The sequence below is a fragment of the Aethalodelphis obliquidens genome, unplaced genomic scaffold (genome assembly GCF_003676395.1).
Source record: "Aethalodelphis obliquidens isolate GAN/ISIS:26980383/991018 unplaced genomic scaffold, ASM367639v1 scaffold10, whole genome shotgun sequence".
NCBI classification, from domain to species: domain Eukaryota; kingdom Metazoa; phylum Chordata; class Mammalia; order Artiodactyla; family Delphinidae; genus Aethalodelphis; species Aethalodelphis obliquidens.
In genome coordinates, this window is record NW_020837954.1 from 38344014 (window position 1) to 38370569 (window position 26556).

A 26556-nucleotide genomic window follows, 5' to 3' on the forward strand; every position below is an offset into this window, starting at 1 on the left:
TCTCAATTCTGGCTGCAAATGAGAACTGCATGTAGCGATTTTTCTAAATAGAGGTGCCAAGCTTTCCCCTTTGGAGATTTCAATTCCGGTTGTTCCTTTTAAGCCTTGACTCTGCCACTCTTCCTTGGGGCCCCTAGGCACCTGTTTCCTTATCTGTTGAACTTGGATAAAGATAATCACCTTCCTTATCTCACACAGACGTGATTGTCTGATTGTTCCGATAAAGGAGATAAAGCATTACAAGTTCTCTGTAAATTGGAAAATGCAGGTTAAGATCTTAGGCTACTGTTGCCCTGCCTTGTTTTACTCCTTCCTTCTTCATTTTATCTTTACCTCCAAACATTCTCTGCCTCTTCCATCAACTCTGGACCCCAGAGTATAGTATTCATCAGTCCCCAGACCCCAAGATTCTAGACTGCCTTGTTCCCTTGGGGTATCCAAGCACAGGGCTAGGATGAACTTCTGAAAGATTACTTAATCCCACCTCATGCCTTCAGGAAGACCTGTTTCTGTTACATTCCAAGCAGATGAGAACCCTCTTGGGTTGTTTTCTTTTTTTTAATTAATTAATTTATTTTTTTATTTTTGGCTGTGTTGGGTCTTCGTTTCTGTGCAAGGGCTTTCTCTAGTTGTGGCAAGCGGGGGCCACTCTTCATCGTGGCGCGTGGGCCTCTCACTATCACGGCCTCTCTTTTTGCGGAGCACAGGCTCCAGACGCGCAGGCTCAGTAGTTGTGGCTTACGGGCTTAGTTGCTCCACGGCATGTGGGATCTTCCCAGACCAGGGCTCGAACCCGTGTCCCCTGCATTGGCAGGCAGATTCTCAACCACTGCACCACCAGGGAAGCCCCCCACCTCTTGGTTTTAAAGACACCCTCAGACATAGATATTCAGCATGTCCCCAGTGACTCTACTCAATCTTATTTCCGCAATTGGAGCCCACTGCCGAGCAATGGGGGCTTTGTTTGGGGCTCCCCTGCAGGTGGCATTAGGAAAGGCACCAAACGGAAGACGTTTGCTGTTTCCATTCATTCTTCTGCTGTTGCTTTAGGATTCTGGAACCTCTTCTACCAGCACTGCCTCTCTCCCTCCCCCTGAACTGCCAGGGTCCCAGTGAGATCTACTCCCGGGGATTCACACAGGCAGTCACAGCTGTGACTTGAAATATTCTTTATTTTGTAAACATCTGTGTTTAAAATAGATGAACCCTGCTCACAATTCATATCCTGGACCCGAGACACAGCACACGAAGTTTACCCGTCACAGGGAACTGCTGGGGCTCAGGAGCAGGTGGAGAGCCTGGGGCTGTGCCGAACCTCAAGACAACAGGTGCAAAGGTGGAGCCAACAGGCAGGCGCACCTGCTCAACAGTCTAAGGCCAGGTCCCAGGCTGCGTCCGGGACTGGAGAAGTTTAGGGGTGAGAGGCTGACTCTGGTACCTCATGAGCATAGCTGCACCCTAAAATCCCAACCCCTCTCCTGCCCCATACCTCTCCCCAGCTGTGGCCCTTACGGATGGGGCTTCTCAGGCCATAGAATCCTAACCCCAAGTTTTCCCTTCCAGAACCCCTAGGGTACAGTAAAAATATAGTCCCTCTTCCCCAGGGGGGCTAGGAGAGAAAGGCAATGGTACTCGGCCAGATCTTCAGGGAAAGCAGCAACAGTGACCACAGGTTGGAGCCAGTGGCCAGTATAACTTCCCCTCCCCCAAGCCCCTGGCTGAGGGCACACCGCGGGTTGGCACTGCTGACCTCCCCACCCCAGAGTGATGCTGCATGTTTTAACAGCTGAGGAGTTAGTTCTCAAGGAAACATCCTCAGCTGTGGTCATGACTTCGTCCTAAAGAGGCAGCTCTTTACATTTCTCATTAGCTGACGATTTATAACTATTCCTGCCTTCCTTTTCCTTCCACTACAATAACCCATCCCCCATTCCCTCATCCTGAGCTACCCTCTCCTGCCCTCTCCTGATTTGATAAGAGTCAGAGGAAAGGTTTGGCAATTTCAACCCCACCCATTTTTTCAGAGGAGTAAGGAAGTGGGGCTCTTAACCCTTCACATGTGTGTGTCCTGGATTTTAGTCTTTAATTAGTGAATGTTCGATGCCCAGTTTTGTTTTCACTCCAGCGCCAGCCATGCAACGCAGCTTAAGACTGATCCTCCTCCCTAGGCTTCTCCCATCTTGGGAAGGTGGGGAGGAACCCTACTAGGGCTGGTAACTGACTTGTTCCCTCCTTAAAGGGCCTCCTGCAAACGACTCTTGGACCATATGGGGTTAAAGAAACTTCTTCCTGAAACAAAGGGCCCTGGAGGAGGGAGTCCGCTTCCCTCCACCTGTAGCCACAGTGCAGTTGGCAAACCCTCAGGCCTCTGACTCAGGAGCTGAGGAACAAGATGAGCACTTGGTCTTGAAGGCTGAAGGGAACAGCACCAAGCATTCCTACCCAGGGCTCGCCTGCTTTCTGCCCGTGAGCCCCCTGCCCTTCTCCCACAAACTCTGGGTCTCAGGAAAGCCTTGAGAGCGGAAGGCTGGGCTCGGTGAAAGAACACCAGCGTGGTTCTGTCACCTCTCACCTGCCGGGGCGGTGGGGAAGTGCCCTTCTTACATAAGAAATGGAAGATGGGGCCCAGGAATCTCTGCTGCTGCCGAATTCCCCTCTGCTTTGCAAACTGCTGTCCTGGCTCTTAACTTGATACTTAGGAGCTGGTCCTTCATTTCCAAACACCTCCCCTTCCTGGAGTGTGTGGTTGGCCCCAGGGCTCTCCATGCCCCTGCAGTGCCCTCAGGCCTTGGTCCACATCTTTAAATTCGGGAGCCCGGGTCAGGGAGAAATAGTGTATGTACTGCAGGGCAGGTAGAGAGGTTGAGGTTACTTCTTATCCCTGCCACCCCTCATCATTTTTTTTCTTCTCTGAAACTCAGTTCCCCCAAGAGGCAGGAGGGCAGGCAGCCAAGTGCAGCGGAAGCTGGGGATGGGGCGGGGTGGGGGTGGGGTGTAGGACAACCCCAGGCGTGGGGACCACCAGTTTGGGCTTTCCTTCCTCTCTTGCCGTTCCTCTTTCCCCAGTCACCGGGGAGGCAGGCCCATGGCACATGAAGGGGCGGCGGGGAGGAGAGGACGGGAAGAATTTCCCACAAAGCGGGGTGGGGCTTCTCCCAGAGCAGAGCAGGGAACGTGCCCCTGAGCCTGAGTCCACTCCCTCGGCCCGGCAAAGAGGGAGGAATTGAAAGGTGCTGTACCAGCAGCCACACAGGACACGTGGGGGGGCGGGGGGAGGGCTTTGATAGGAACACAGCTGAGGGGAAGGGACAGAAAGGTGGGAAGAAGCGAGGAGAAGCGGAGAGGAGACCAGATGCACTGAGAGAGAAGGAACCTCCAGTGGCCTTGACTCCAGACTGGGCCATCGTCTGGGACCTCAGGGTAGTGAGGCAGTGCTCATAGCACATCAGGGGCTTGAAGCAGGCCTGTGGCTGGGGAAACAGGCTGGAGGGGGCCATCCCGGGGGGAGGGTGGGGGGAGGGGGGCGAGGCTGCTCGGACAGGACAGAGGAGCTGCTCCCCGGAGCCAGGCAGGGGGAGGAGCAGTGGCCGAGATTCCACAGGGTCACCCGAAGGAGAAGAGAAGCAGGGCAAAGCCCAGGCTCCCTGTGTGCCCGCAGCCCTCCTGCGGGGAGAGAGGACTGTGCGGGGCGCTCCACGCAAGATGCTCAGCACCAGCAGGTTTTTGAAGAGTTCTCCGGGCCCTCAGGTTTGCCCTCATCCTCCTCCATCTCCGCCAGGGCCAACTCATTGCTGGCGGGTGTCCGCAGACCTTCCAGCTCCTTCCTGTGGGCCTGCAGCACCAGCTCGGTCAGGCGCGTGAAGGACTGGGAGGGCAAGGAACACAGTAAGTCCAGGTCTCCCCTCTTCCCGGCACCCCTGTGGCTGCCCGCCCTGGGTGGGGCTCATCTGCTCTCAGCCACTCTGCTGCCCCGTCCTCTCGCCTTCCCGCCTCGCTGGACTCAGCTCAAGAGACGGGACTCACCTCTTTAATGTTGAGGTTGGTGCAGGCACTTGTTTCATAGAAGTCCATGCCGTACTCTTTAGCCAGCTGCAAGAGAAGAACATTCCCGAAAGGGCGTTGCTCAGGGAAGGGAGGTGCCCGCAGCACCTGGTGCATCCTTCCTGCCACTGCACTCAGGGCCCGCGCTGTGTCGCGATAGTTTCTCAGAGTAGATAATTTCTCAGATGAGACTAGGACTTCCTAAGACACAGGCTAGCAGAGAATGGGAGAAGATGCTCCACAAATGCACCCCACCTACACACAGGCACACATATACACCCAACACACACACATCACATGTTAGGAGACAGAGACACAAAATTATTGGGACAAACTAATGAAAAACATGGGCTTTGAGGTCAAACAGACCCAGCTGGAATACCAGTGCTGTCACTTAAGAGCGTATGACCTTAGACAAGTTACCTCTTCCCTCTAAGCCCCAACTTCGCATTCTGTTCAAAGGGGATGAGAGCGTCTATCAACCAAGGCTGTGGAAGAGTTAAATGGGGTCATGCATCTGTAAGCACTTGCTTAGCACAGGGCCACACGTACAGTAATCAACAAATACGAATATTCTAGTAGGAATTGGCCTCTATTTTCAAAATTTTCAATGACCATGTATTATTTTTTATACTAAAAAACAATTTTATTTCAAGTGCTAATGGGACGCTATTGACTGAAGAGGGAGAGAAAAACTCTTGAGGCCCTCAGAGTAAGTGGGTGACTCTGGCCTCCGTGGTACCCATCTTTCTTTCTGTTCTCTGGGAGGATGGTCTCCCTGTGTGATTGGATATTCCCTCAAAACCATCCTTCTACCCTCTCTGCCACCATGGCTTCTCTGAATGTGGGCCCTTCATGCCTTCATTTCCCTTCCTACCTCTTTTCAACTGTAAGGAGGACAGGGAGTGGGTGTGGAGGGGTGAGATGACTGTAGGACAGAAGCTATGCCTAGATGCTGCTAGAGGAGAAGGGAGCCACTTGAGGTCCCTCCTCCGCACTAACCAGGGTGGGCTCTTAGGCAGAGGTAATCCTGCTTTGGGCGCCTTGGAGTTGGGAGAGGTCTTTGTTTCAGGATGGACCCCAAATCGCTGTCCTAAAGGACAGAAAACAAACTCTCAAGGACGGCAATTCAGCCAGTGCCTTAGGCTACTGTGGAGGTAGCGGGGTGTCTGATGATGGTGATAGAACCCTGGGTCCCAGTTCTCAGGTCTGGCCCAGGAAGCCAGCCAAAAACCCAAGGGATGGATTCAGCCAGCTCACTCGCACTTACCTGCTGCCCTTGCTCTCTTCCCACCTGCCGTTTCTGCTCTTCATCAGCCTTATTCCCTATAAGGATCTTCTGGACACCTTCTGGTGCATACTAGGGACAAAGGACAGACAGAACTGCCAGTGAGTCCTGCTTTCCCCCAATCTCCCCACCCACACAGCCTACACTGGCTTCCACACCAGCAGCAAAGTTAAGAGCCCTAGGGACAGAGTGGGCTGACCGGGTGCAGGTGCCAGGCGTCCCCAAGTACCATGGCTGATCCCAGGGGTCCCAGAGGGATGTCACAGGGTAGAAGACACTGATGCTTCCTCGGGCTGGACAACTGGAAAGGACACTGGACTTAAGTCCAGCCCCTTATTCTACAGATGAAGAAGTGGGGACTCAGAGTTCAAATGGCTTGCCCAGGTCTCCACAACTGTGGTGGCAGAGCCAGGACTGGAACTCCAGTCTCGCAATTCCACCTGGTCCTGACAATTCAGGAAGGAAGCTGTTCACAGCGTAGGCTCTGTTCTAACTCATTTTAGGGGAAGACACAGCCATGGAGGCCTGGCAGGTTATAGAGCATGGAGGGCATGGCTGCTTGGGTTTCTTCCTCATGTCTTACTCACCCAGAGGTCTTGATCCGGGGCTGCAGAAGGCAAGGGTTCCTGGTAGTGTTTGCTTGCCAACCCTGACAGCTTCAGCCCTTCCCATGTGGCCTTCACTTTGCTTTCCCCTCTGAGGTGCCCTTCCCCACCCCCAAGAGTGAGGCAGCACATCCTACCTCATCCACATCACTGACCCACTTCATGATGTGCTGGTAAGAGCGCTCGCTGCTAATGTCGTAGACTAAAAATATACCCTGAGAGAGAGAAGGAGAGAGAGATGGGGCAGGTACATGCACACAGAGACAGTGCATAGTCATGGGGTCAGAATCGGGTGTGGTACCTTAAATGCTGGGTCCCAATCTCCCTTCTCCCCGCTTAGCATAATGAAGATCCCTCAGCACCCAGAAAAGTCTCCTTCTCTCTCAGACCCCAAAGCTGTCGCTTCCTTGGCTCATCACAGAGCTCTCTGAGGCAGAAAGGCACCAATACTTTGATGTGGTCTTTGGCCCAGGGAGGAGGGTGGAAGTTGAGGGTGAGGGTGGGGGCCCGCCAGTAGTGAGTGCTCAGAGAGTAGCTGATGAATGAATGATCAGTGAACCGCCCTGAGCCCAACCCCCTCACTCCCCAGCAGGCAATCCGAGGGCCCATTTGGGGATCAGTGGCACAAATATCTCAAACGCCCAGAGCCAGGAGTGTGGGTGGCAGCATCCCACCTCTAAACCCTGAAAATAGCGGCTCACCTGGGCCCGTCGATAGTACTGCTTTGTGATGGTCTGATATCTCTCCTGCCCCGCTGTGTCCCTGCAATAGAAAGCCAGCCCTTCAAAAGAGCGGGGACCATGGAAGCAGGTGGGGAGGGGAGGAACGGGACCTGGGAGACCCTGTGCCTTTGCAGGAGAAACTGGAGAGCTGCAGGGTGAAAAATCAGTGGAGCTTTGGTCCCCAAGGGGATCCAAACGTATCTGACTCTGCATCAGAGAGGGCTGGTCATAGGTGCTGACAGGGCTTGTGGGTCCTTGTCAACTGTATCTGCACTAGGAGCAACAACCATAACTGGGTCTTGGATAACTTTCTCTAGGATTTGGCCATTGTGGCCAGACTCGTGGGACTACTCCATCTCCAGTCCGTCTGGGACCTCTGCAGGCAATGCCCATACCACTCTGAAATTGGGAGGCCGCTCCAAATGCTGGAAAGGCAATGCTTCCAGGAGCAACAGGCCAGAGAGCTATAGCGGCCCCCTGTGGCTACTTATGGGAACTGCACTGTGCTGTAGTGAGGAACTCAGACCAGGAACTCCCACCGTAAGGATGGGGCGTAGCCCTCCCTGCTTGGAATCCTACCTCAGTGCTATGCAGGGCAGCACGGCCCAAGGGAAAAGCTTTATTCGAAGACAAACCCGCAGTGCTTAGTTTGCCAATTCCTTCTAATTCTTGCTTTTTGGTGACTTGCGGTCAGTCCCATAAGTTTCTTAAGAAAGAGATGAGAGGGAACTCCCTGGTGGTTCAGTGGTTAGGACTCCACGCTTTCACTGCCAAGGGGCTGGATTTAATCCCTGGTCGGGGAACTAAGATCTTGGGAGCCGCAGAGATGAGAGATTAAGGCTCATGGGAGCAGGAGATGGGCTTTGAGACTTCTGCTTCTCCCCATCGAAAAGGTGGCCAGTTACTCCAGATGAAGCCTCTGGATTTTACACATGGCAGTGGCAGCTAGGGAGAGCCCCAGGTCCTCTCCTCCTACCCAACTCACCAAATCTGTATCCGTACTTTGATGCCATCTACCTCTATGGTCTTCATCTTAAAGTCAACACCTGGGGAAAGGAAGTGAGCAAGAAAGTTAGGAAGGGGGCTTCCCTGGTGGCGCAGTGGTGAAGAATCCACCTGCCAATGCAGGGGACACGGGTTCGAGCCCTGGTCTAGGAAGATCCCACATGCCGCAGAGCAACTAAGCCCGTGCGCCACAACTACTGAGCCTGTGCTCTAGAGCCCGTGAGCCACAACTACCGAGCCCGCATGTCACAACTACTGAAGCCCACGTGCCTAGAGCCCGTGCTCTGCAACAAGAGAAGCCACCACAATGAGAAGCCCGCGCACCGCAACGAAAAGTAGCCCCCACTCGCCACAACTAGAGAAAGCCCGTGCTCAGCAACAAAAAATAAATAAATTTAAAAAAAAAAAGAAAGGAAGGATACCCGCTGAAGAACTGAAGTAAGGCCCAGGGCACTCATACCTGAGGGTCTCCTTTTGGTTTAACTTGGCAGAAAGATGGCACAAGGTAAAGGCCTTCTTGAACCAAAAACTGACCCTCAGGGAGTGTCCAGGGCTTTGAATGGGGCTTCCCTTCCTCCTTGAGCTGGAGTTGCCAGGAGTAAAGGGCCTGTGGCACACAGAAGTGAATATGGAGGAATCCACTCCGTTGCTGCCTTACTTAGCCCCAAAATGTGTCTCACTCTACTCCTGTGTAAAGTCTTCCTTATTTATACTTCTGCAGAGAACCACTTGTATTTATCCCTCCTGGAACTCTAACCCCTAGGACTAGCAGTCCACCTCATTTGCCTGGGTTTATTCTCTGCCTTATTAGCATATAGTGCCGTCATGAATGTGGGGAAGGCACAGAGACCCTGGCGAGAGAGGAGGACTGTCTCAGCCCCACAGTGTGTATAGAGCCCTCGGCACCTAACAAAGGCCCACCAAGGGGACGGCCTAGTGCCTCTGTTGCTGACTAGGCCCTTTTACCAGAGGAGGCACTGTTGTTTACTAGAAGGAGCATGGGCTTCAATGTCAGGCCTGTGCTTGGATCCTAACTCTGGCCACTTAACTCATAGCTATGACCTTGGGCACCTCTGAGCCTCCATTTTCTCATCAGTAAAATGGGGACATTACCAATCATTTCAGAGGGTCACTGAGAAAACCAAATGAGATACAGTGCCGGGCACCTGGTGGACATTCAGTGGGTCACAGCTATCACTATACCAAGTGCAGCCCTGGCCTACATGGGAGCTCCTGGGTCACTGCCAGTGACCACATGAAGAGGCAGTGGCACAGCATGTCATTGGGGGAGGGAGGGTAGACGATTGGGTTCTCAGGCTCATCTGCCCAGGGGCTTGAGGAGCTAAGCTGCCACAAGACACAGGAAACGTAAGGGATTTGGCAAACCAGTCCAGCGCAGAAACGTATCTGGGGAGTTTGCAGCAGGAGAAGTCAGCACCACCAGCAGCATCTGAATCTGAGTGACAGCAGTGATGAGGCACCTCTCCCCAGCCCTCACTGTGCCAGGCACTGTGCCCAGTGATTCAAGAACTGTGTCTAGGAAGTTAATTAAGCTGCAGTCCTAGTGCGCTCCCTGGAGACAGGTCAGGAATGGGCACCATTAACCGGTGTTCAGGTGAGAAACAGGGTGAAGGCAGAGTTCTGGCCCGTAGTCCCCAGGCTGCACAGCACAGCCCCAAAGGTGCCAGAATCCCCAGTGCCCCTGCCATTCCGCCCCGGCATTAGTTCTTTGCCAACAGGAATACTTCCCCCTTATCCACATTGTCCCCAGCTTTCCACAAACACAGACATTAAATTCAGGCTCTTCCTTCTCACCACTGAGACCAATCATCATTTAATTAAAAGGGAGAAAAAGATTCAGACTGGACAACCTTAACGAAATCAACTTGCTCGGAAGTGAATCATTTTTCACCTGCCCAAGCTGATTCATATCTATCGAGCTGTACTTTTCCAAATGGATAACATCTGGCAGCCATTCTACCGAGGGTGCCAAGAAAGTAAAAAAAAGAGGAGGGAGAAAGAAGGAGAGGGAACCCTGGCCTTGGTGGGGGGCAGTAGCGTGCTCACCCCCTCCCTAGACAAGCAGTTGTCAAGAATTTGCGTCTCGGGACTTCCCTGGTGGTCCGATGGGTAAGACTCCACGCTCCCAATGCAGGGGGCCTGGGTTTGATCCCTGGTTAGGGAACTAGATCCCGCATGCCACAGCTAAGAGTTCGCATGCCACAACTAAAGATCCCGCATGCCACAACTAAGACCTGGTGCAGCCTAAATAAATAAATAAATATTTTTTAAAAAATTTGCTTCTCCCCAACACCTGGCATAGAAGGGAATCAAGAAACCTTTGTTCTTTCCTGGTACAGTGCCTTCTTCCCAGGAAGACCAGGGATTCTGTTCATTTCATAATAAAGCCAGCTCATCCTCATACCAGCCCAGCAAGCCCAGTCAAAGGGCAGCACCTTGTGCAAAGTGGTCGCAAGGGTGGGGAGCTGGTGAGAGAGGAATCGATATCCTTTATTCCACAAACCTCTATGGGAACTTACTTTGTGCCCTGCACAGTGCTAGATTCAGACAAAGTGGCCAAAAAGACAGATGGTCCTTGCCCTTACAGAGCTTATCAGACAGGAAACAAAGGCCCAGGGAGGGAAGATAACTAGCCCAGGGTTGGCACAGCAAGTAGCAGAGGCCTGTTTGATGGCAGAGCCCTTGCACTGTTCCTTGGGGGAACGAGAGGAGAATAGTGTGTTAACCAGGCAGAGAGGCCTTACCTACGCTTTGCTGTTTCTCTCTGGAGAAGGGCTCCCAACACCAGGGAGCTTTCCCTGACAATGAAGGCAGGTCTTAGGAGAGGCAGGGCTGCCAAGAAGACAGGGAGCCGCCCTGGGAGTAAGCACTGGGCTTGGATTCCTCCTCCCCTCTTCCCTCGCTTCTTAGCTGTGCGGCCAGGGACCAAGGCTGGGGAATTCTGGAGGCTCATGGCACCCCCCACCCACCACCGCCTTGCAACCTAGACCCTCCTGACCACCAATAAAATTTGTTGTAACATCTCTGAGAAATAAAATGCATCAGTATTGGCTCTTCACCGGCACTAAGGAAGAAACAGAAAGTCTATGCCTTCTGAGGGATCTTCCTCTCCCACCCACTCCCCTCCTTTTTAAATTGAAAGATTAACAGCCCAAAGATCTTCTAGTGAAATCTATCGCTCTACTCTGCTCCCATACACCCTGCACCTTCCATGGTGTCCATCTACCAGTCAGCCCTGGCCTGCCGTGACCTGTGCCCATCTGCGGCCTCTTCCCTGTCCCTGCGTGGCTGTTGGTTTTTTTCCACTGCTGAGCACTGCAGGGCAAAGTCAAAAGACTGGCCCTGTTTAGTCGCCTAGAGACTCACGCTTTCTCACCTCCGCCGGCCCTCGCCGCTGCTCAGAAGCTGTTTATTCCAGGTGGTTCACCCACCACATTCCTCACAGCCACTGTCTTCCCTGCTGAAGGGCTCAGTCCCGGTCCACCCTCTCCCTACCACTACCGCTGAAAGCATCCAAGAGAACACCCTGTCCACTGTCTTAAGGGCAAAGTGACAGCTGCCTGATGAAGCCTTGCTGTGAGGCCCACCTCATTTCCTCAGAATGTCCTGTCGTCTCCACCTTCCCTGGGGAAGGGTCCTCCATCCTTTCCAAGTCTCACCTCTCAGCTGTCATCAGCCCCCTCCAGGTGTACATCCTGTCCTAACAGTTTCGCCCCTCTCTGTTGCACCTTCAGACTCCTTAGAGAGAAGAGAGATTCTTCATCTAACTCCACCCCTGGTGTGTTCTCATTCTGGCTCCCCTAAGACAGCACTTCTCAAACTTTAAAGTGGATGCAACTCATGTGGGGACCATGTTAAAATGCAGATTCTGATTGAGTCGGTGTGAGATGCGGCCTAAGATGCCACACAAGCCTCTGGGTGAGGCTGATATTACTGGTCCATGGATCACACTTTTGACAGCAGGCTTCTAAGGACAGTGGTTCTCGAAGTGCGGTCCCCGGACCTGCAGCATCCGCACCACCATCAGTCAGGGCTTGTTAGAAATGCCAATTATTAGGCCTCGCCTCAGATCTACAGAATCCAAAACTCTGGACTGGGGTAGGGGTGGAGGTGGCTAGGAATCTGTGTTTTAACAGGTTCTCCAGGTGATTCTAGCACATGCTGAAGTTCGGGAGTTCCATCTGGACTGCGACTTTGCATGTGAAGTGTCAAGTAAGGCAGCATGGGAGTTCTCCGGTTCTCAGGGTGTACTTTGCAGATGCTCAGCTTTAGAATCACCCGGGGTGATTAAAAAAAAAAAAGAGATACTACTTTCTAGACCTAATGAATCAGAATTTGAGAGTGGGGCTTCCCTGGTGGCGCAGTGGTTGAGAGTCCGCCTGCCGATGCAGGGGACACGGGTTCGTGCCCCGGTCCGGGAAGATCCCACATGCCGCGGAGCAGCTGGGCCCGTGAGCCATGGCCGCTGAGCCTGCGCGTCCGGAGCCTGTGCTCCGCAACGGGAGAGGCCACAACAGTGAGAGGCCCGCGTACCGCAAAAAAAAGAAAAAGAAAAAAAAAATTTGAGAGTGAGGCCCTGAAACCTGTATTTTTAACAGGACCATGGGTGACTTTTTAGATAGACGAAAGTTTGAGGGTTCTAATTTAGTGGAAGAGCTATCCATTGGCACTGGAGTCAGAAAGACCTGGGTCTGAATCCTGATTCTGGTACTTGCTGTGTGACTTTGGGGAACTCTCAACTTCTCTGAGCCTCAGTTTGCTTGCATAGAATGAGAATACCAGTGGCCTCCTAAGGGTTGGTGTGGGGTATAAATTATATATGTGCAGCTCCTCATAGGTAGAAGATAGTTCTCTCACTCCTACCTTCCCTTTGCTAAATAAAGGCTTGCTGGGGAGGAGCCAGGAAAACAAACCCAGAGCACCCTTGATGTGGGAAGGATTGCACAGTCTAGTCCCCTGCTACTCCACTACCCTTGCTCATCCGGAGACCGGCAGCATCCCCGTCACTGGGGAGCCTGTTAGAAAATGCAAATGGGCCCACCCAGAGCTACTACATCTAAGGCACACTAACGTTTGAAAATCACTGTCTAGCCCATCTCTAGGTAGAACACACGCAAGGTTCATGATACTGCTAAGCATTATAGCACACCCCCTGGCTAGGGGATCCAGAGCCCTTGGTTCTCATGCCAGCCCTATGAAGGAGGTAGGGGCAGGGATTATTACCGTGAGGCACAGAGAAGCCAAGTAACTTACTCCCTTCCCACATCCTATGGCTGAGCCAGAACTGCAAACAGGTTTCTCAAAACCTACCCAGGACACCTCACTTGATCAGTGGCTTCCCAACCCTCCAAGGCTGTGGACTCTTACTGCCTTTTCTGTCCCGCCCCTGCCTTCCCCACCCCTGTTCTGGTATAACAAGGCGTCTAGTAGTGCGTACACATGGAGCAAGCCCACCATAACCTATCATTAGGGGGCCCCTTGGTCCTTGAGAGCTCATGATTTCACTAAGCCCAAATGCATCGCCTTGCACAGCGCCACGTCAGCATCCTTCAAGAGGACCGGCTTCCTTTCCCGGGCACAGGGAACACCCAGGTGTGAAGAAACAAGCAGCTACCTCCACACCGCTCCGGTAGAGGTTCTTGGAGACCTTAGAGCCCTGGGAGCAGAAAGTCAAGAAGACGAGGCCCTCTCCCAACCAAGTGCCCAGAGCACGACCAGCAGTTCATCGTTTCTTCCCAGCACCTCAGATACATCAATCGTGGTGTCCGCCACACCCAGTGTCCCTTTTCGGCTGGAAGTGCACAACCCAAAGCCTCCGCTCAGGGAAGCAGGGCTGGCTGTGGCATGTTCTGTGTGGAGAAGCAGCTCCCGCCTAGACCAGGATGGACATCTGACCCAAAGGAGGCCCATCAGTGGGCTTGCTGGTCACCCACAGCGTGACCTGGCCAACAGGAGCAGCTGGGGGAGTGCCAGTGCCGTCTCCACCAAAGCGGCTCCTTCCAGGTGGTGCAGAGGGACTGGCCAGTTGGTACCGAGAGAAGCAGGAGGCAGACAGATGTGCAGAGTGGGGGCTAGGGGCATGGGTCCCAGCACAGCTACCAGTCCATGCCAGACCCCAGGTGTCGGCCCGTGGGCATCCTCATAGCACAGCCCCTCTTCTTAGCGCGCACCTCAGGTTGCCTGAGAATTCTCAGCCTGTACTTGCCCACTGCTGCCTAGTGGCTCCCCCAGGCTGGTGGCAAGTCGTTTCAGCTACAGGGCTGGGAGGAAGACGATGTGCCCTGCTGCTTGCCACCTCCTACTTTTTGTCTTCTTGATGCAGAGCACCTAAGAGGCAGAGGATAACTTTTGTATTTGACAAAATATTGTGTTTGTTTTAAAAATCTCCGCCTCGGACTTCCCTGGTGGCGCAGTGGTTAAGAGTCCACCTGCCGGGCTTCCCCAGTGGCGCAGTGGTTGAGAATCTGCCTGCTAATGCAGGGGACACGGGTTCGATCCCTGGACCGGGAAGATCCCACATGCCGCGGAGCAATTAATACCATGAGCCACAACTACTGAGCCCGCACTACTAAAGCCCGTGCTCCGCAACAAGGGAAGCCACCGCAGTGAGAAGCCCGCGCACCACAACGAAGAATAGCTCCCACTTGCTGCAACTAGAGAAAGCCCACACGCAACAAGAAAGACCCAACGCAGCCATAAATAAATAATTTTAAAAAAATCTCCGCCTCCATACCAGCAGTGCCAGGCATAAAGTAGCAATGCCCTTAGTGGCATCCCCCCGCCCCAGAGAGCAGGAGGAGGGGGGGCCCATGGCTCAAGAGCAGTGGCATGTGTCCTGCTGCCTTAACACCTCACAGACAATGACAAGAAAACTCAGTTAAGTGACAGTGCCAGGCCCTGACACAGCTATGACGGTGCTGCCCTAACTATACCAGTGGCCTCTGGCTCTTCCTGTGTCCTTGGCTGGGTAGCCTCTGCTCCTTCAGCAGCAACCCCCAGGGACTGCCAGGCCACACCCAGAGTCCTGGAGCACAGCAACAGGGCTGCCATCAGAGAACTGGAGGACAGGGAGGCCCTGCTTTAGGTACTGGGGCTGGGGACAGAGGGACAGGGCAGGGGAGACGGCACTGGCACTGCCTCAGCTCCTAAGATACCTCACTGTGGGGACGAGCTTACTGCCCCAGTCCACAGTGGAGGGCCTGTGAAGACCGTGGAAAGAAGGGAACAGGGCACATCCAGGGGAACGGCACTCCTTCCCATCACTGTCTGCCTCCAAAGAAAACCCTGGAAAGCATGGGAGTGCAGCTCAAGAAACAGAGTGGCTTGAGGACACGGGGAGGGGGAGGGGGAGGGGTGGGCTGGGACAAGGTGAGAGAGTGGCATGGACATATATACACTACCAAATATAGAATGGATGGTTGGTGGGAAGCAGCTCCGTGCCTTGTGACCACCTAGAGGGGTGGGATAGGGAGGGTGGGAGGGAGACGCAAGAGGGAGGGGAGGGCTTCCCTGGTGGCGCAGTGGTTGAGAGTCCGCCTGCCGATGCAGGGGACACAGGTTCGTGCCCCGGTCCGGGAAGATCCCACATGCCGCAGAGCGGCTGGGCCCGTGAGCCATGGCCGCTGAGCCTGCGCGTCCGGAGCCTGTGCTCCACAGCGGGAGAGACTACAGCAGTGAGAGGCCCAGGTACTGCAAAAAAAAAAAAAAAAAAGAGGGAGGGGATATGGGGATATGTGTATATGTATGGCTGATTCACTTTGTTATACAGCAGAAGCTAAAGCACCATTGTAGAGCAATTATACTCCAATAAAGATGTTGAAAAAAACAAAAAAGAAGAAACAGAGTGGCGAGGTCATTAAGAACACAATTGTGAGGTCAGAGTTTGGTTCCAATCCTGCCTTTACCACTAATTGCCTGTGTGATCCTGGGAAAGCTACTTAACTTCTCTTTGCCTTAGTTTCCTCACCTGTAAAACGGGGATGGCAATCCCTGATGTCAGAGAATTTTTGTAAGGATTATGAGATAAGCTATAAAACCCTTAACACAGAGCCTGGCACAAAGAGCTTTATTAAATCTTAGCTGAAAAAGCTATCTCCTGTGGGGGGGATGAGATTAGGGTCATGGCTTGGGGAATAGAAAAAGCTCTAGAAAGTAGGAGGGAGCTCATGTCAGGAAGAGGAAGCAGAGTGGTGCCGAGAGGGGAGACAACCACGCTGAGCTGGAGTGTTTCAACAGAAAGTGAAGCTGCCGCCCACCGTGTGGCGGGAGCCACACGGCCCCCAGAGTCTGCCTGCAGCCTAGATTCTGGCAAACCAGGTGTGCCTGTTGGTGAGCCAGCACCTCATGGGTTAATGTCAGGTGCCAGCTTGCCCGCCCGCCCAGTGCCACGTGCTCCAAGTGGAAACAGGACTCTTCCGGGTGCCAAATGTTATCACCGTGATCAACCGCAGCCCAGAGGCCCGGCAGCCAGCGTGACCTGAGCCTTTCCATCAGCAAGGAGACGCCACCACAGGAACAACTTAATACATCTGAAACCCAAGGCAGATACCCAATCCCTGGAGCCATGTTGGCTCCGGTTACCAAGCTCAAGTCCCGGGAAGGACCCCAGCCCCTCCCCCTGCAGGAAACCAGCATGTACGGGACAGGACGTGTGGAGCTCACGTGGGATGTGGCAGGAGGTCACCCCGAGCAACCCCAAAACAAACTGTCGGGAAAGGCAGATCCTGCAGGGAGGTGGCTGCCTGACTTTGCCACCCCAAACAAGGCACCAGCGTAATCCCTTGCCCTCAGCAAGAGAGGAAACCATTTCCCCGCCAGCTGAGGGACAAGGGAGGGGAAGAACAGGGAGAGGAAGAAGACAGGAGAGCTAAGAGACAAAGCTCAAGAGAAGATTCCAGGCACAAGTGTGCCTCACACCAGTCAGGTGAGGGGCGGGGGAGAGGGTCTTTGCCCTAAGCCTGCCACTTACTGCATCGGCCTTCCTCCCTTCTGTCTGGGAACTCTTAGCCTCACTGTTTGTGTGGCTGCATGCCGCTGACTTCCTCTTACCCAGCTCCGGAATGACTGTCCCTCGTGCTGGCCTTGTTCAGGGGAAAAGGTGCCCCCAGGCTCTCTGAGCACATGCATGAGGCAGCTTTCACACCATCTTGCTCTGGGAGCAATGGGAAGCAGGGCCTTTGGCAGACAGAATCCTGATCCTCTAACTCCAAGGCCATGATTTAACCTGAGGTCAAAGGCCCTGATTCAGATGTCCACCCACAAGAAAGACTGGCGACCTCAGAATGATATTCCCTCTCCTTTCTTTTTTAAGACACAAACAGATGCAGTGCACGTAGTGATACGGGGAACAACTCTCTAGGCTACTACCTTCGCATCAGATCTTGAAGGGAGAGTCTTTGGAGACCCTGGACCCAGGAACCCAGGGGCTATTATCATGCAGAAGGGTTTCCCAGTCAAACGTGGACTCCCCTGATGCTGAGAGGAACGCATGCCCCAGTGCCCGAGCCCTAGGATCTCCTACTCCAGAGTCCTGGAGGGTCACTTCAGCAGCCTGGCTGAGCTGATGGGCATCATCTGACACCAGCAGTGACCCTGAGCAACAGGCAATATTGACCTTAGTGTAAGACACTGACCTGTCACCTCTGCATTCACCAAAGAGGACCCGACTCGTGCAGGGATCACGGGAGCCACTTCCTTGCTCCCTGCTATGTCTGAGCCTCTCCTATAGCGTGTATCTGAGCAGAAAAGCTAAAAGCTACAGGAAACTATTCACCCCTTACAAAATGCTCCCCTTCTTCTCCCCTCTTCTCCCAGTTCCAAAGCGTACATGAGTACACAGTGAGCTTCTCATTGTCTGTGAGTCCCAAGAAAGCAATATTACTTGCAACTTCCCTCAGGGAAGAGCAAAAGTCCTCTAGGAAATGTACGCCTGCATTCATCCATTCATTCATAACAAACTATTATTGAATGCCTACCATGTGCCAGGAGCTAAGCTAGGTACTGGAAGACACAGCTGCAAATAATACAGAAAGATCCTTGTCTTCAGAGAGCTTCTATTCTAGTGCGGAAGACAGATAATAAGTAAACTAGTAATTTCAGAGAGTGCTAAGTGTTGAGGCAAAAGCAGAATAATGGAGTAGAGGATGAGGACACCCGGGCACAAGCTGCTTTAGAATGGCTGGTCAGAGAAGATCTTTTAAAGGAGGTGACATCTGAGCTGAGGACTAAATGACAAGAAGGTACCAGCAGGGGGAAGATCTGAAGGATCAGGGCCCCAGGCAGGAACACATTTCAGTCAAACTTGCAGTTCCTCAGAAGAGAAAAAAAAAGAGGGGCCACATTATTCTTTCCTCTGTGATAAAAGAGGGAAAGCTTAGCAAGGCCCTGCCCTTCTCTGGGCTCTCCTGGGGACCCACCGTCATCACGCACGTGTGCGTACACATTCATGTACATAGAAACACACATTCATGGACATAGAAACTTGTCTGGAGGCTCTAACTGAAGAATGTACCAAGAAACTTCTCAGACACTTGCAAGGCCAACTTGGAGACTCCTCGCCCCCCACTTTATGATGAGATCTCTACACAGACTGGCTCACGTATGGAAAGCACACCATCCCTGTGCAGAGTAGGTGTTCGGGAAACATCGGTCCCCTTGCCCTTCCCACGGCTGCATGCACAGACCTCCACAGGGCCTCCGGGCTGTGTGCCATGCACTCCAGCTAACCCCGTCCTGCTCCCCTCCAGCAGACCCTTGACCTGGGCCTTGCTCCCTCAGCCGGCTGCTGAGTGGTCCGTGGGTACCGCTGAGGCAGCCAAGACCCGCCAGGCTTCTGACCACTCACTCCTCCGCCCTCCGCAGAGCCTCTTCTGGGCTGGGCCACGTTGACAGGCGGCAGAAGGTTCCAGGAGGAAGAGACTGGAGCCTGGAGCCTCAGGAGCAAACATCTTGGAGGGAACAGGCCCTCTCGATGCGCCTGCCCTCGCTCGGAGCCCAAAGAGCAAAGTCCCAGCAAGGCTCTAGCTGAACTTAAGCTGGTGCGACCACGGCCAGGCAGAAGAGTAGCAGCCCCGAGTCCTGAGGTGTTTTCCACACACCCCGCCCCCAGCCCCGTCCCCTGGGGCACCCTGCTTAGTCTTCAAGGCCTCACTCAAATGTCACTTCCTCCTGTCACTTCCTCCGTGAAGCCGTCACCAACCGATGCAGGAGGAACTCATCACTCCTGTGTGATTCCAAAGCATTCTGACATGGTTTCTGCATAAACTCTGCTTGTCTGTCCGGACGCCTGACTCCTCAACAGCTCTGTGAGCTCCCAGAGAGCACAACAGCATCTCGCTCATTTCGCAGTCTCATTGCCTGGCAGAAGGCAGATCCTCAGTGTATATTATTCAACCAAACTGAATCAATGAAAGAAAAAAAATGAATGAGTAGGTGTGTGAGGGAATAAATGAGTGAATGAATGAAGTCAGTACATTCCAGTAGAAAAGATCCGTGGAGAGAAAATTTTAATCAGAGAAGAGGGATCAGAGGATGACCCACATTTTGAAGCCAACTGTCGGCTCTCTCTTTGGATCATGGGGCCCCAGTCACAGAGTTCCCCGTAAATATGCTATCAAAATAGTACCATGAAGGCAACACTCAGATCTCATCCTCAAAGGTGCCCCAGCCAGACTCCTCCATCACGGCCCCGGACTGTCCCCCAGAGGGTCATGTCAAGGAAGCAGCCAACAGCAGTGGCACAACGGTCCCTCCAGCCCAGAGCCCTCAGATGGGGTGAGGGAGGCACACGTCCTCTCCCCTTTGGCTCCCAGAGAGAGAGGTTCTGCTTGGCAGCCGGGGATGGGCCTTCTGGGGTGAGCGAGGGCTGCCCAATGCAGTCTAGGAAAGTGGAGGAGAGGAGATGGTTCAAGTTAGGGTCACCTGAATGCAAGACGTGAGCATCACTTCCCTGGGGCCTCGGTGTTCCTAGTTATAAAATAGGGCCAATGATTAGTTCTTTCCTCCTCAGTGGGCGGGATTAAGTGTCCAGGAAGCTCTGTGGTACCCTTGACAAAGCACATGGCCCAGGGCGGAACAGCCAAGGAGAGGTCAGAGGCCGGTGCAGAAAATTGGCACTTTTACAGGGAAACAGGCGCAAATATTAGATTACAGAAAAAGGCACTCTGAGAAGAGGGGGCAATCAGGGTGGAAGAGTAATAGCCGAATATCGACTTTCATGTTATAAAGCTCATCACCAAGCTGTCTGGGAAGCAGGGAGGAGGAGAAGAGGAGGGAGAAGCAGGAACCAGGGTGCTCGAAGCTGTGGGTGAATCTGCAGAGTTGTGCAGGTGGCACAGGTGCACAGAGCAGCTGAAATGAGGGCTTCTGAGCCATTCTCGGGGATCACGTCCTTGGGGCGGGGGTGTGCGCAGCAGGGCCGGAGGCAGGGTGACACCTGGCTGAGGTCGGAGCCTCGAGGCAGAGCTGTCCTCTCGGGTCACGGCTCTCCCCACTCCTCCGCCTCTGCACATCCTCGCCAACCCACTCTTCCTTCTCAGCCCCGGCACGGTCAGGGCAAGGGGGGAAATAGCACCAAAGCGGAAATGAAACCCAGAGTCTACTCATGTGCTCCCCAGGAAGGGCAGCTGGCACCCTGGTTCCCGTGTTGTTCACTGCTGTCCCCGCAGCTCCTTGCCTGGCTCAGAACGGCGGGTGCTCTGCAGAGAGTGCCCGAATGACCAAATGCACGACTGATGGACAGGATGACCTCAAAGCACATAACGACAGTTTGTTCATCTCCAACTTTCTTATGAGCTAGGGATAATCATAATACAATGAGAGCAGCTGCCTTTTTTTTTTTTTTTTTTTTGAGAGCTCTGCCAAGTGCTTTGTATCTATTAGCCTCTGTAATCTTCACAAAGACCATTAAGGAAGGTTCTGTTACTATCTTCCATTTACAGATGTGGAAATTAAGGGCAGAGACGTTAAGTGTCTGTAAGGCCACGGCAAGTCTTAGGCATGTGGTCTGCGCTCCTTCTATTCTGCTCAGCTTCTCACCTCCCCTTCCTTTCTGCAGGCCTCCCAACACGGTGGGGAACACAGACCCACCTGACCCTCCCGCGGTGTACACGGCATGTATACACAGTGCCTTGCGGTCTGCGGGCCCGCACACCTCAGGACCACGGTGCCCAAGCATTGGCCCCCATGTTTGTTAGGCCACTGGATTGCAGGCTATTGACCTCTCCCCCCCTGGTCCTTCCCCAGCCCACTCCCCCATCTTCAGTTACTCACAAGCCCTTTCCCCAGGCAAGGAGAGCCAGTTCAAAGAGAACTTCCTGAGAAAGATGCTACTGCAGCAGCAAACCCAGCCTGAGGAGCCAAGCCTGAAGCCACAGCCGTTCCAACAGTGAAGCCGGAAAATTATAGGCCGAAGCCTCCTAGAAGCCCAAAGGTGGCCTTTAAGACAAAAAGGTCCCCAGGACAGGGACAGAGATGACAGGGTCTCAGGGAAGACCAAGGATTGGGGGGAGAAAACCAACTCACGGGCAGTCCCTACAGCTTGCATGAGTGGCTGACACGTGGCCGCCACACAGAAAGGAAATCAAAGGTCCCCTGCATGTCGATGTCCACTAGGATGGGACATCATCTCCCCGCTGGGCAGGCAGCGCCAGCCACACGAGGCCCTCTCAGGTTTGAACTACTCGCTGCTTCCAGAGGGAAACAGGAACAGGGGATTGCGTGGAGTTTGGTGTTGGTGCCCCAGGAGGGGGAGGGGTGGAAGAGAGAGAAGGGACGAGCTGAGAGGGTCCTACATGCCCACATACTACCACTGGTCTCCCCTGACTGGTCTCCCTGCCCCAAGGCCTAAGCCCCTCTCCCAGCCGACATCCTAAGTGCCACCTTCATCCTGTCGTCCCCCTGCTCGAGAAACCCTTGACGGCATTGCGAAGGCTGGAGTTCCGGCTCCTCAGCCAGGCCCTCAATGCCCTCTGCCCTCGTTTGTTCATTAGTTTAACATTTATGGAGAGCGTGCCTGGCCCTGTTCAGGGACTACGAAAACAAAGAGGAATGAGGTTTGGTCTGACCCTCAAGGCACGTGAAGTATAGTTTGGGAGACAGAGAGATAAACAGAGGAATGTTCTCCTCCCCTAAAACTCCCTTCTGTTCCAGCCAGACTGCCCAGAGTTCCATGAACACCCACTGAATTCCCACCCCTGTCGTCTCTGCTCCCATCACTCCATCTGCTCCTTCCCCTACAGGAACTGAGATGCAGCCCACACTGTAAGCCCTCTCTCCAGCCTTCCCTCCTCCCTGAGCCTCCCTGCCGCTTCCGTCCACACGGCCCCTCTCCTTCTGTGACCTCCTCCATCTAGTGCTTTGTGTAGCATTAGCACTCATGCACGGGCCCCTCACCATGCACGGGCTGCCTAAGACAAGTCTCGCGTGGTTACTTAGCTGCTGATACCGAATGTGATGCCTTCATTGCTAGGAACAATGAGGATATCATCCATCCCCTACATCTGAAGCGCACTTCACAAAGTGCTTGCAAAGAGATTCTCTAATTGTGGCCAAGGCTCTTTTTCGCCTGTGTTGCTTCCCCAGCTAGATCACAGGCTTCTGTGGGCAGGAAAAGGTGGACTGCAATCTGCCTCTAACATGCCTGGCGCGGTACTCTGTAGTGAATGTTTAATTAATCGGCTTAACAGGTGAAGAAACAGCAGAAAACATCACAGTGCTGACTGCCCGCCTCTGCACGGGCCCCTTCAGGGTCAGCACAGCTGCGTGGGAAATAAATGCCGGTGGCACGGACCCAGCTCAGGGCCACCTGCCCACCTGCTGACCAGAAAGAAGAGGGGCGGTCAGTGCCTCCACCCACCTGGGAGGTCTCCTCACTGCCCCCTGCAGGCCCATTTCTGGAATGTCACATGCTCTTACAGTAAGTGGCCTAAACAGTGAATCACAAATTGACATGATCCAAGAATCTGAACTCTGTCTTGGTAGTCATTGGTGAATTGCCCCGTTTTCCCTATTCCACAGAAGCAGCTCTGGGAAACGTGCAGAGATCAACGTCCATGGTCAGGTCGCAGCACCAAGCCCAGATACAGGACACACGTTTTTTGTTTTTGTTTTTGTTTTGGAATGGATAAATTAATGAATAGGACTTGGTAGTACCCATTTTCTTGGCTCCTTGATTTGTCTCCTGGCTGCCCCTTCCATCTCCCTGGGGAACTTTTTGTATCCCTGAAGGGAAAGCTTTTCTTGACCATCCAACTCTTCTCCTAAGTCTTAGTTACAGCCAAAAAACACGCCTAAGACAAGGCAGAGTCACAAGTGCTGTGGAAAGCTTTAAACCGGAAAGCATTTAAGAAACCCAGTGGGGCAGATTTTAAAAGGCTGTTGTGAAGAAAGGCAGGTTTCCTTCTCTTCCATGGAATCTAAACTCCTAAAAAGTCCTCTCTATCCTGGGTAAAGGTGGACCCAGCCATCAGTGCAGAGAAAGTGCTAACCTGCCGCCCTTTGTCCTCAAGCCTGCAACCTGTCCTCATATCCCATCTGGTTCCTCAGCCATTCCCAGGCACTCCCCCAACATCTCCTCTTCCCTGAGCCTTCCCCAGAGGCCCGCAGCCCTCCCTTGGTCTCCAGACCTGTCCCATCCCTGAGATGTGTCTCATTCAAACAGCGGCCCAGTCCAAGCTCCAGGGCCTCCTAGGAGCTAGTTTACAGCTCCCCCGAGGAAGATGAATGCATCTATCTGTCCCCTGACCCTGAGCCCCTTGAAGACAGTGAAGCAAAGAGAGAATGAGACCCCAGGAGCTCAGTGATGATGACAACGGTAATAGCAGCAGTCTTTTACAAACATTATCTCATTTAATCCTTCCAACAGCTGGGCAGGTAGGAACTGTTATCATTCCCATTCTACAGATGAGAAACTAAAGCTCAGAAGCTGAAGTGATATTCAAGGTCACGCTGCCCCAAAGTGAGGTTTCCAGGTCTGTCTGACAACAAAGCCTGCCTCTGAACCACGAGGCTCTCATCCTCCTGGCTCTACCTGCTCCCTCTTTTCTCTTGGCAAGGAGTCTGTGTGGGGAGGGAGGGCGGAAGTCTCAAGTGGAAGCCTAGTCTGGGGCCCTTCCTGACGGGAGAGGGGACCTGGGCAGTGCTGAAGCCACTCCAGGGCATCACTCAGGGAACCTGTTAGATGTGAGTGGAATGCCCTCCACTCAGACCTCTCAGAGGAGGAGGCCACTCAGGGTTCAAGAGGGGACTCTCAGAGGGGAGGCCACCCACTCCTATGGACCAGTGAGCCCATAACCGTCCTGTCCGGGATGCCACAAGGCCTCGTCCCTCTAAGCACAGGCTCCAGCGTTGCCAGAGCAAAGAGATCTCCTCTAAGGTGAGTCCTGCCTGCTTTCTGACCCCCTTGCCTGGCAAGTAATCCTCCTGGTCCTTAGCCGCCTTCAAGACAAATGCTTCAGCTGGCTGCTTTTCGGAAGCTGGCTAGTAAATGCCCCCTTCACCGGCACGTGGGCTCTCACCTTGGCCATGCCCTCCTCGCAGGTGTCCCACCTTGTGGCTTCCCTCCACAACTGTGCCCTGTCAAGTCAATCCCTTCCTCCTCTCCTCCCCCTCCTGGCTCCACACTGGGTCGCTCCTGGACTGAGGGTACCCAGTGACTCAGAACTCGGCTCCCCCCACAGTGAACCCCTGTCCCCGAGCACAAGCTTTTTTTCCCCCTCCCCCTCTGCACCTGAGGGTGGGGGGATGTCATATCGGTGGCTTTGATTCTCACTGCCCCAGCTTGGGGTACCCAGGCCTACACCACCCTGTTATCTCGGCTTCTACAGGGAGGCTCCCCAGCGTGAGGCCCGAGCGCCTTCCATAGTCACGGACAGCAGCAGGGAGCCTGTCACCTCCAGGAGCCCAGGCTTAAATCCCCAGACGGTGGCCCCTCACCCCGGGACTCATCCCCTCGTTCTCGCCTCCCACGACACCGCCGCTAGCCGGAGGGGCGGACCCTTGTTCCCGGGCTGGGGAAGGGGCAGGGGCCGCCCCGACAAGGGGCGGCGGCGGGGAGGGTGGGGCGCCCCCGGCCACCGCCCCTTACCGATGGTGGAGATGTGCGAGGAGTGGAACTCGTTGTCGGTGAAGCGACACAGCAGGCAGGTCTTGCCTACCCCGGAGTCCCCGATCAGCAGCAACCGGAACAGCACATCGTACTGCTTCGCCATGGCTGGGCCGGCGGGCCGGCGGGCCGGCGGGCGAGCGGGCGGGCGGGCGGCGGGCTCAGCCCCGCTCGCCCCGGGCCATCGCGGCGCGCGCCCGCCCGAGAACTGCGCCGGCGGCGAGAAGGAAGCGGGGCCGGCCCGCGCCGCCTCGCCGCCGTTCGCTCGCTCGGTGCCGGGAAGCGTGTGCGGCGGGAGCGCGGTGGGAGGAGAGAGCCGGCCCCCGCCCGCCCCTTCCCCTGCGCCGCCGCCGCCGCCCGGAGAGGGGGCGGGGAACGCGCGCTGGGGAGGAGACCCCTAGGCGGGGGGGGGCGAGGGCGGTGCGCGCTCCCCGCCCAGAGGGTGCGCAGCCCGGGGAGGGACCCGCCCCGGGACCCGCCCCCCTCCCGCCCTCTTTACGCCGGGACCCGGGACAGATCGGTGGCGGGGTGGGGAACGTTTTTGTTTACCTGCAGACCTTCTGCATGGGGGAGTTGGAATGAGCTCCCACCCAGCTCACCTCTACCAAACTCGGCTTTCGGGTCTCGTCCCTTCTCTCCAAATAGCATGCCGAACCTGGCCCTGCCAGCTCCAACCCAGCGGAGCGCCCCGCCTCTGCGGAAGCCTACTGGGCGGGGGGAGGGGGCAGTGGTTGGTCCTCACCTAGGCTCACCCTTGGGTCGGAAGGCCTTGATCTGGATCGCGATTCAAGCACCGGTCTACTCTGGAAGTCGCGGTCTCCAGGAACCCTGGGGAGTTATTGCTAGAATTCTCCCTGTCTGCCATCTGGCTTCTCCATAACCTTGTGTGACTGTGACCTCCCTCCAACCGCGCTCCCCCCCCATCCCATTTAAACAGGGAAAATGTCTGCTGACCTCCTTCACCAGGCTGAAAATATAGCTGATCCTAAAAACATTTCCAGATGCACAATCCTTTGGAAGTGTTGTGCAAGCAAGTCTCTGTTTTGGATCTAAGCTGCTTAGGGTCGGTGCTCAGGATGCCAATACATTATTTCAGCCCACTGAGTATTTCTGCTGGTGCACACCAATGGCACCAAACAATGAACGGGCCTCTTTCAAGACCTAATTTACTATCACTGAATGCGTTAGCACAAGAGAGAGGCAAATAAATGCTCTCCGGAGTCTAGAAAATTGCCTATTCCTGAGAATAAGTTTTAAGGGAGAACAAGTCTAGCCCATTAAATCTTTAAAAAGTGATGAAAAAGTGTGTGTGTTTGTTTTCAGGCTGAGTATTGGATGGAGAATGCATTTTTCAGTAGTAGGTCAAGGAAAGCAGTAAGTCCATTTACTTTGCTTGAAGAGCTATATTTCAGGCAAAGTGTATAAATTTATAATAAAGAGGGAAAAATCCTGAACCTGATAGTTACTTTGATGGCATTAAAAGCCAAGGAAACCAATCCTGTGGATTCCACTAAGATTTCCAGGTGTGTTTCTCTTCACGGCTTTACACTGGGATTCAGGTGCATGCCGCAGGCTCTGGAGTTGGGCCCACTTGGGTTCCAGTCCCAGCTCCTCCACTCACCAGCTGTGCAGTCTTGAGCATGTTACTGAACCCCAGTACTCATTAAGTGCTGAGGGACGGAAATCACCCCACAGTGATTTCCCCATGCATATGTGGGTGGTAAGTATTTCCCACAGATGGTCAGGGGTGTTTTCAAGGGACTCCCGCCATCC

At 54.1% G+C, this 26556-nt stretch overlaps 1 protein-coding gene across 3 annotated transcripts; it reads right to left on the bottom strand.

Moving 5' to 3' along the window:
- Positions 1 to 1154: 1154 nt before the first annotated feature.
- Positions 1155 to 26194, bottom strand: RAB15 (RAB15, member RAS oncogene family). 3 transcript variants are annotated; one of them, XM_027111502.1, is made up of 7 exons: positions 24766 to 26176; positions 7642 to 7702; positions 6636 to 6696; positions 6072 to 6149; positions 5312 to 5401; positions 4024 to 4089; positions 1155 to 3865 (listed from the first exon to the last, which is right to left on the bottom strand). In XM_027111502.1, the coding sequence occupies exons 1-7, from the start codon at positions 24887 to 24889 to the stop codon at positions 3707 to 3709; spliced, it is 639 nt and encodes a 212-aa protein (XP_026967303.1). In that variant the 5' UTR covers positions 24890 to 26176; the 3' UTR covers positions 1155 to 3706. The 3 variants fall into 3 exon arrangements, with proteins under 3 accessions (XP_026967303.1, XP_026967305.1, XP_026967304.1); XM_027111504.1 differs by having other exon boundaries at positions 24836 to 24877; XM_027111503.1 differs by lacking the exon at positions 6072 to 6149 and having other exon boundaries at positions 24766 to 26194.
- Positions 26195 to 26556: the final 362 nt, after the last annotated feature.

What these genes read in the sequence shown, in the direction of transcription:
- RAB15 (XM_027111502.1), bottom strand. Translation starts at nt 24,889, where the DNA reads ATGGCGAAGCAGTACGATGTGCTGTTCCGGTTGCTGCTGATCGGGGAC. An exon ending in CTCGCACATCTCCACCATCG is followed by an intron (nt 7,703 to 24,765) that starts GTAAGGGGCGGT and finishes TCCTTTCCCCAG; the next exon opens with GTGTTGACTTTAAGATGAAG. An exon ending in AGTACTATCGACGGGCCCAG is followed by an intron (nt 6,150 to 6,635) that starts GTGAGCCGCTAT and finishes TCTCTCTCTCAG; the next exon opens with GGTATATTTTTAGTCTACGA.